The sequence below is a fragment of a genome, unplaced genomic scaffold, assembly GCF_019419815.1.
Source record: "Pyrus x bretschneideri cultivar Hongxiangsu unplaced genomic scaffold, Pyrus_bretschneideri_v1 Contig9, whole genome shotgun sequence".
Classification (NCBI taxonomy): Eukaryota; Viridiplantae; Streptophyta; class Magnoliopsida; order Rosales; family Rosaceae; genus Pyrus; species Pyrus x bretschneideri.
The window spans coordinates 7688466-7698162 of NW_025999831.1; the positions used below are offsets into that span (position 1 = coordinate 7688466).

At 36.7% G+C, this 9697-nt stretch overlaps 2 protein-coding genes and 1 long non-coding RNA gene across 4 annotated transcripts; 1 reads left to right on the plus strand and 2 right to left on the minus strand.

Annotated features, from left to right (window-relative positions):
- Positions 1–342: 342 nt before the first annotated feature.
- On the minus strand, positions 343–1144 carry LOC103931783. The gene is made up of 2 exons (XM_048576436.1): positions 809–1144; positions 343–729 (listed from the first exon to the last, which is right to left on the minus strand). The coding sequence occupies exons 1-2, from the start codon at positions 1142–1144 to the stop codon at positions 343–345; spliced, it is 723 nt and encodes a 240-aa protein (XP_048432393.1).
- Positions 1145–1254: 110 nt separating this feature from the next.
- Positions 1255–2142, minus strand: LOC125473609. The gene is made up of 2 exons (XR_007255442.1): positions 2005–2142; positions 1255–1928 (listed from the first exon to the last, which is right to left on the minus strand). It is a non-coding gene; the product is annotated as an uncharacterized LOC125473609 (long non-coding RNA).
- A 5313-nt stretch (positions 2143–7455) lies between these two features.
- LOC103931772 (putative methyltransferase DDB_G0268948) lies at positions 7456–9146 on the plus strand. 2 transcript variants are annotated; one of them, XM_048576398.1, is made up of 2 exons: positions 7456–7788; positions 8349–9146. In XM_048576398.1, the coding sequence occupies exons 1-2, from the start codon at positions 7639–7641 to the stop codon at positions 8973–8975; spliced, it is 777 nt and encodes a 258-aa protein (XP_048432355.1). In that variant the 5' UTR covers positions 7456–7638; the 3' UTR covers positions 8976–9146. The 2 variants fall into 2 exon arrangements, with proteins under 2 accessions (XP_048432355.1, XP_009339574.1); XM_009341299.3 differs by having other exon boundaries at positions 7462–7788; positions 8340–9146.
- Positions 9147–9697: the final 551 nt, after the last annotated feature.

The following is a 9697-nucleotide window of genomic DNA, read 5'->3' on the forward strand; positions in this document are numbered from 1 at the left end:
TTTCTTCTTCAATATGCCTTGGTGTAGAGACTTAGAGGTTCTCAATTTTGGGAACTTGGAGAAACATTTTCATCCATCCAAATCCATGGATCTAAGATGCAAGGAATGAAGGCCCTCTCTTTGGGTGATTAGCCTTTGCTTATGCAAAGAGGAATCCACAAAGGTATTGATTTCTCAACTCACTTTGTTTTGAGTTGAGTCTTGGTTCACCTATCTACTAGGCTTTGAAGTTCATGGGTTAAGTTTTGTTTTTGAGTGCATATAAACATGATTCCGCCTTTTAATTGTTAATTGCATGTTGTTGATGTTGCTCAAATGAACTTGTTTTTCACAAATCTTCCTTCAACCCATGGCCTGAAGCTCAGAAGGTAGTCTAGCATTTGCTTCTCTAAAAGTAAAACTTTCACCTAATTTCTTCATTTCAATAACAGCTTTATTCCAACCTTCACTGATAACAGATACAATATTTGCATCACCATCATTCCTGCTTCTCTTCCTCTTCCTAACAGGTTGAGAAGCACTAGATGTAGCAACAGAAGGAGATGGGGTAGGTGAAAGTGGATGTATCTCAGAAGTCTCACAATCCTCACTTTCCAAACCTATATTTTCAATTGCATCTGCTGCTGATTCAGCAATGCTACCCGTGGCTTGGTCTCTCCCAAACACCGTACATAGCCGTGGATACAACGGGAATGGCTTATTTGGTTTGCAAGATGCATTGGGATGTTTCTACAATAAGAACCCAAAGAAATCAAGGTTAAGACTTTCAAAGCAACTAATTGATAAAGAATAAGAAAAAAAAATTTACCTTCACCCACTCCTGTAGTATTTCATCACTATCCACAACAACACATTTTTTCTCATCATCCCAACCAAATCCAGATGTATTCATCATGTCATATGCAGACGAATACTTTTCTTTCAGACGCTTCAATTTGTTTTGTATATTCTTCGGCTCTATATTAATGCCAGGAATCTGTTCCCTCATCTTGGAGGCAACCGTTACAAAAGTACCAGCCTTAAAACTGCCGGTCTCACACCTAACACCATCAACAACCATCTCCTCGAGGATGGTAAGAAGTACATCCTCCTCATGATCAATCCAATTATGTGAGGTGGCCATATAATCTATCAAAGAAGCCATATATTACATAAGTAACACAAATAAACATAGATATAATGACAATGACTAAATTTATATTAGTTGTACTAATCAATTACCAAATCAAATAAGCCAAATCAAATGACAATGACTACACCCTAATTTTAAAATTTATTAAAATTTAGTAACACAAATAAACATATCAAATAAGCCATAACATCTAGATAACTCCCAATTACCATATTACAATAACAAACATCTCAATAGTCTTGATGTTACGAATTTTCAAGCCAATTACAACAACTACATTGAGTCCACATCTAAAGGACAATTACAACAACTACCATGTTAACCAATTTTCAAGCCCTCCTTCCTCTCTACTCATCATATATTTCTCTTGCAAGATCATCCCTCCATTGAGTCCATATTTGGCTTGACTCAACGGTTTCAATGTAGGCTAATACTTCTGGTAAATCTTCCCCTATAGGTAATTCATCAAATGCAAGCCTTGCATTTTCTTCAGGATCAACTGCCATATACATTCTGATAAAATTATGAAGTAAATTACATGTGGTGATCATTCGTCCCTGAATCTTGATTGGATAGTGGGAAGGACTTCGTAAGATAGCCTAACGTCGTTTGAGGAGGCCAAAACATCTCTCAATGACATTCCTAGCACGTGAGTGTTTCATATTAAAATATTCTTCATGATTCCTAGGTGCACGTGAATTGTCTTCCCACTCTTGCAAATGATATCTAGTGCCTCTATATGGTGCCAGAAAACCCTCACCATTCGTATATCCGGAATCAACCAAATAATATGTACCTATATTAGTTGATAATAAATTTTAGTTGTTGGCCAACAAAGGTAAGGAAAAATACTAGGTGCTTGTCTATCTTACCAGTTGGGACCTTGAGGCCATTAGCTCTAGTAACAGCGTCACCAAGAACTCTCGAATCAGTAGCTGATCCTTTCCAACCGGATAACACATATACGAATTTGAGGTCGTGTGTGCATACGCCTAACACATTAGTTGCTATATGACCCTTCCTTTTTCTATATCTTGGTATATCGACATCAGGCACAGTGACCCCTATGTATGTTCCATCTAGCGCTCCTAAGCAACCCTAGACAAAACAAAAACTTATATTAATTAGCAATTACAAATAATTATGTTATTAATGATTTTACTATGATTATTACCTTAAAGCATTTCCATCTCGATTCCATGTAATCCTCTGGGATAGGGGTAGGTTTTGCAAACAAAACATCTTCCAAACTGAGTAATGCACGCAATACTCTACGGACATATCGACTAATAGTTTCACCAGACCTAAAAAATCTAACTTGCATTGACCTATTTTTATTGTGGTGGGCTAATATGTTAACAAAAGTAGCTACTTGCTCCTCTATTGTAACATGACCATCATCTACCAATCCACCACGAGGTTGTAGTAAATCACATAAAACTGCAAATGCATTCCTATCCATTCGTAGCTCCCACAAACAGTTAGTATCACTCAATCGCGTGATACGATTTATTTCCTCTCTCCTAACATGAAGTCTAACAAATGTCCTCTGCTCTAAACTAGCTATTTCCCGTTGTCTCCTTTGTTGTTGTCTATACCTCAACAATTGTGCATTCATAGTAAAGACTTGTGCCATTATAATCCAAACGTTCAAAAGAACAAAGAATTGAGTCTCATATTCATCCATACCTTCACATGCAAAAAAAACAACACATGAATGAGTGCAGTATCAACATACGCTAAATTCATTTTAGATACTTGGACTTGGTAATAATGATAATATAATGTATAATAAAAAGCAAGGCCCAACAAACTATACAACGCAAAATAGTTCACTTGGAGGGTTTGGTTTAGACTAATGAAGTAAGTCATTGAAATTAAAAGGAAGTAATAATATATAATGTTTATGGACGTTGTTTTCTTAGCCTAAAACCATTGAGCCATATGATCATAGATATCACTCTCACAAATCCAAAATAACATAGATATCACTCTTCTAATTTTATCACGACTACCTCAAATCTTATGAATCAAGCATAACCATCACAGCAAGTCAAATGAAAAAAAGCAGCTGTGGATTTAAATAAAATTGCTAGCACAAAAATCAGCAAGAAAACATGCATTACCAATTAACAACCCAAACATGCACATGCACAAAAAAAGTGTTGGTGAACTTGTGTACTCCCCTGTGACCCATGTATGTTTTAATAGCTTGTCTTTCAAGGAAAACTGTTTTAACGTGCCACATTATTTGAGATTATATCATATATGCACATTATTATATGTAGGAAGTACCTTTGCTTACTGAAGATCTTATCAAAGAAAATGAGGAGTTTGTGCTTCGAACAGGAAGGTCTGTATTTGAGTTAATTCTTAGTCACATTTTATTTTCAAGTAACTTTTGGCATTTTGCTTAAAGTGACTTGTTTATTTTCCTAGTTCTCCGTACATATACATTTTTTTATTTTTAGAAGAACTGTACGTATACATATTAATCGCCATAAACTTGCATGCTATTATCCTTATTAATCTAGGTATATTTTTTGACAATTTGCCTTATCTTTATGGTCAGCGTTGGTGCTGGATGTTCTCAACTCCTCTCTGACATGCATGCTTTCAAGGTTTTCACTAATGAGAACTTATTTTATAGATTCACTGAATGGTGTGTGTTAACTGTTCAAGTTAACTAAGTTTTGATCATATGCAAGCTGCAAATCCTGGTTGTATTTTGGAAGACTTTGTGAGATGGCACTCCCCTCCTGACTGGACAGAGACTGAGCCAATTGATGAGGCTAAAGACTCGTTCGATGGTAGTGACGAATTGTCCACAAGAGGCTATCTCAGTAGCCGAATGCAAAAAGAAGGTGCCACCTTTTTTCATTGTTGCATTTCTATATTGTCTGTCACATAACAGCTTTGTATATCCAAGTTAACAATAAGAGGATGTCGAATTCATAAAACAGACTGCAAATTACTTTGCTTAAAATAATACTTTGGTTTAGTACACTATATATGTATATATGGGATAAATTGCTTAGAAGGTAACCAGTCTATCATATTATTGCCTAGAATAAGGATACTTAGCTATTCTAATTTTATCACGACTACCTCAAATCTTATGAATCAAGCATAACCATCACAGCAAGTCAAATGAAAAAAAGCAGCCGTGGATTTAAATAAAATTGCTAGCACAAAAATCAGCAAGAAAACATGCATTACCAATTAACAACCCAAACATGCACAAAAAAGGTCCCAAATCACCAAAACAAAACAAAAAAAAAAGTAAAATTTAGCTACAAAGAAAACAAATAATACATTTATATACCTTTAGCACAAAGAGTTCCAAGAATCAGAATCGAAAATCCAAAAATCTGAAAGGGACGGTTTCCCGAATTTGGAAAACAAAATGCATCAGACACGCACAATAACGATCCAACAAAAAAAAAAGATCCAAACCATATAAGCTAATAAACATGCAAAACTCACAGATAAATAACGATCTTGAGCTGATTTAGAATCACGATTCGTAATATTAGTCTTCAGACCTGTAAGCGACCAACAATCTGTCAGAGCAATACCATTTTGTTTTTCCAATAATCCACATGAGATCAAACCCAAACATGTCAAAAAAATTTGTACCTTTCAACACAGTCAACACATGGATTAGTCCATTGACATTTAGAATGAACCATTGTTCTTTACCACATGGCTGCAATTTTTATATACAACATTAGTCTTCTAACACAAATTTTCAAGATTGTCTGCGTGTTCACCAAAAACACAAAGGCTTCCAAAATTCCAACGACCCTTTTAATTTCTTCTCAAAAATTCAAAATCCATTTTAATCCAACTGGAAAAAAGCAAAATTATAAAAAACCACACGCAAATAATTGTAAAACAACTGCACTCACACAGTTTATATCACCAAGAACATATAAAAAAAAAAAAAATTTAAATCACAATCTAAACTAATGTTTCCTCTCCTCCTCTCCGTGTTTGTAACCCCCTGCAGCATAAAACCCAGAAAAACAAACATTCACACAACCTCAACAACTCCTCTCATCAAAAACTACGAATCCATTTAAATCCAATAATTACCAATCCATATTTATTGTAAACAGAAATAGTTTACAAATGAAATCAGGCACTTATTAATACTGTAACTAACAAACAAATCTTGATTTTGTGATCACCAATTCAAACATTTAAGTTACCCAAAAATACAGAGGAGAGAGATAGAGAGAGAGAGATACCTGAGGACCACCAAGTTCGCAGAGCTGCTACACGGAAGAGGACGAGGAGGAAGGTTGCGAAGGGGACGAGGAGGAAGGTTGCGAGGCTGCACAGAAGAAGATGAGCAGGAAGGTTGCGAAGGGGACAAGGAGGAAGGTTGCGAGGCTGCACAGCACAGATGAAGATGAGGAGGAAGGTTGCGAAGGGGAAAGGGATGCAGAGGTGAAGAGAAACGGCTGAGAAGAAGAGAAATAGTTTTTAGGGTTTGTTAATTGATTTTGAAGTTGTAAATTTTGAAAAAGACCAGGGGCATTTTTGTCTAAAAATATTAGAAATTTCTGTCCCACAGACGTGGAACAACCCATTCCAGGGGGGAGGTGGAACAAAAAATCATCCAAAACTTGTTCCGTGGAACAGTGCGTTCCACTCATTTTAGGCGTACCAAACATGGGACGGAACGCTTCGTCCCACTCTGTTCCGTCCCGTCCCGCGTACCAAACGCGACCTAAGTCTCCACACCAAGGATGAGGTGTGAAGATGAAATGGATGACTTAGAGGAAGGAAGATTGCTAGTTATTTTTCTCTAAGTGTGGCTCTTTGGAAGACAAATAGAGAAAGAGTTTTGCTCTTTTGGCTCAAAAGAAAAACCTAATGTGGTAAAGCTATAAAGTTCCTTTTATAGCACCTCACATTTGAGTGGAAAACTTGCAATTATGCCAAGTTCACTACCACTCACCTTATGACCGGCCATCCTTTAGTTAATGGGCTAATTTCCTATTTTGTTTTAGTTGTCATACAATTTAAACATAATGGGCCTTGTGGACCAAAACTCTTTTGGGCCCCGAGACCCGAAACTAACTTGAAAGCCCAATATGAACCTTTCGTATAATTAATTAATCTTGACTATTCTCAATTAAACCATTTCATTGCTTATCCATCTCATTTATATTTCTTCACTTTCATCCTTACTCGGTGTACAATCCATTAGGTTCCAATTAGTGAGGCAGTAAACGATTGTTACTCTTAATGATCAATTGTGAATTGAATTACATTTCAATTCTACATTTGATGAAGATTAGTGTTTACTAATCTTTAGGGCTTCCACAAACCATGAGTGACACCTAGCAGTGTGTCATGGCTATCTAAGCTAAGTAGAAGTGGTTGGAGAACCTATCTAGTTACAATTACAATGCAATAAATGACTTGAGACTAGTTATACTCATGCTTGAATTAACATAACACATACCAACCTTAGTGGATTGTCAATGCCCAATTAACAATCCTATGACTATAAACGTTTTAGGAATGAACATAAGAGAAATGTCTCGTTAATCTAACTTACTTAGATCACTTCTTTCTTAGATTAAATACATTCCTTGGATTCCCTTATTGCTTAAACACATAATACAATAAATAGTGATTAACAATAAGCTTTGCTCTTCATTAAACATATAATAGTTTAACACAATAAGTATTCCAAAAGCTATTACATCAAATGAGTGGCTCTGTGGGCAAACTTTCAACACCAACTTCTTAGCAGACGACTTCTAGCTGCACGAAAATGGGGCAGAGACATTTGACCCCTTGAAAATGGCAAGTTAAACACGTTATTCGGGAACAAATAGATTGAAGTCAAATTTGACGTGCAATATATAAAATAGGTATTGTAATAATCACTCCCCTTTTAACTGACATATATAGTTTCTCTTGGAAAGGGATCCTCTCCGGATCCCTTCCTCCTAATTCACCAAATAAAGAGATTTGTGCTGTTGAAATTTGATACAAACAGGGGTCCACTTTAAAAGTTATAATAACTTCAGCCGTTAAATTAATTTTCAACAGCACAAATTCTCTGATTTGGTAGATTATGAGGAAGGGATCCGGAGAGGATCCCTTTTTGATACTTTCTTGAAAATAAATAGAACCACGTCGAGTTTCGGAAATAAAATAGGCCTAAAATGGGGTGGATGCATAAAGATAAGACAACTTGCCGGGGGGAAGTTGCCAAGTTGAATTGTTCCAAGTCATCTGCTCCTAATTACGTCCCACTTTTATTAACCAGTCCCGTCAGTCGTTTCTCATTTCTACTTCTTTCACTTTTTTTCAGCAGAAAGATTCGTTTAGAACTCTTCTCGGTCAAAATACATTCACACAGTCTAAACCGAAAACCAGTTTAAATTGGTAGCATTGAACCCAATAGAATTACAAACCAATATTACTGTTCTTATCTAAAACTTGATACGATCGACTTGCAGTACCGAAATCAGGGAGAAATGTCGGATCTGTTCATAAAACAATCGAAGCAATATGCCGAGGGTCGGCCATGCTACCCGAAAGAGCTGTTTGAATACATTGCCTCCAAGACCCCTTGTCACGACCTCGCATGGGACGTCGGCACCGGCAATGGCCAGGCTGCCCGATCCGTAAGTTTCTCCTCTTTCCAACATCTTCCGTTCGCTTCTTGCGGTTTACACATAGATCCATTGTAGCACAAATTTAAGCTAAGGTCATCTGAAACCTTTTTGTTCAGTATTGTTTCTTTGCCTGGGTTTGCTATCTGAGTCACCTCCTTGACTATATATTTTAGGTGGTGCTATCCATGCACCCTTTTTTACTTTTCACACGCCCTCTAATCATTTTTGTGCTCTTATCCTCTTAAATAAATTGACAGGAGTGTAGAGAAGGTGAAAAAGGGTGTGTATACCCTATATTCTGTGTTTGTTGAAGAATATCTCATATCGGAGAATTGACAGACTCAAATATAACATGCATTGACAATAGTTGATATTCTTATTATGATTAGTAATGAGCCGCTTGCTCATCTCTCGAAAATCTTGACACTATTGATTGAGAGAGTAGAAAGCTTCAAGTCATAAATTTTTCATATTCAAAATATTTCTAAACTAGTGTAAGTGTTTCTCGTTCTTTCATGAATCTCGAACCATAATAAGTAACATGTTATACTAAATTGCGGCTGCCCAAGATCTTCAAGAATGTGATAGCCACTGATACAAGCCAAAAACAACTCGAGTTTGCACCCAAGCTGCCCAATATTCGCTACGAGCACACCCCTCCGGTCATGTCAATAGCCGAGGTTGAGCAAAAGTTGACACCAAAATCAAGTGTTGATCTGGTGACCGTTGCTCAGGCCATCCATTGGTTTGACCTCCCCAATTTCTACCAACAAGTGAAACATGTACTGAAGAAACCTAATGGTGTCCTTGCAGCATGGTGCTATACAGTGCCTAGGGTTAACAGCATTGTAGATACCGTCTTTGATCGTTTTTACACCGTTGATTCTGATCCTTACTGGGAGCCACCACGTAAAATGGTGGACGACAAGTATGAGAGTATCGATTTTCCATTTGAGCCGGTGGACGGAGAAGAGAACACAGGACCGTTTGAGTTCGTGACAGAGCAGTTGATGGATTTGGATGCCTTTTTTACATACATAAGGTCATGGTCTGGATATCACACGGCAAAAGGAAGGGGTGTTGAGCTCTTGAGTGATCATGTGATTGAGGCATTTAAGCAAGCGTGGAATGAAGGTGGAGACCATGGTCAGAAGCCTGTTAAGTTTCCTGTCTATTTGAGAATTGGAAAAGTGTAGTGTTGTTAAGCTTTTCCTATTTCTACTTACTCACATGACGTGGAAAGCTTGTCTTTTCACAATATTAGGAAAGCATGGAATAAGATTTAATTTTAGTTTTAATAATTGTTCGTCACATGTTTAATAAGTGCTTTGAAGGGAAATGATATTATGTTTCTGTCCTTTTATCTACTTTGTTGCTTTAAAAATATTTACCATTCACACCATCAGATTTTGGATTGTTGGATCTATTGGATTGGCACTTAAATTTCTGAATGTGTTCTGTTCTCTTTGTTCTTGCTGTCAAATGTGGTTATTTTTTTTTCAAATAACTGTGCTTAGTTGAGTATGTTAACGAGCGGGCGCGGTTGTGGCAATACTCATCGCCAAACAATCCTCGAAAGACTCAAATTTGAGATAAAAATTTATAACACACCCGCCCGTTTACAAGTTTGCTAGAATAGACCTTCTAAAAGTTCTAACCGTAGTGAGCCAAAACTGACCGAGATATAGAAAAGATAGTGTTATTTATATATCTATTTTTACTCCTCACACACCTTTATTAATTTTTAGTAATTGATCATCTTAATTCATTTGATCCGATGATCAAAAATTAAAAAATTGTATGAAAAATAAAAATAGGTATGTAGATAGCACTATCCTATAGAAATCGCTGCACTCTTCCTTTACCACGCATGGCACTTTTTAACTCACTAATGCCCTATTCTTTCCTAAGTATCATA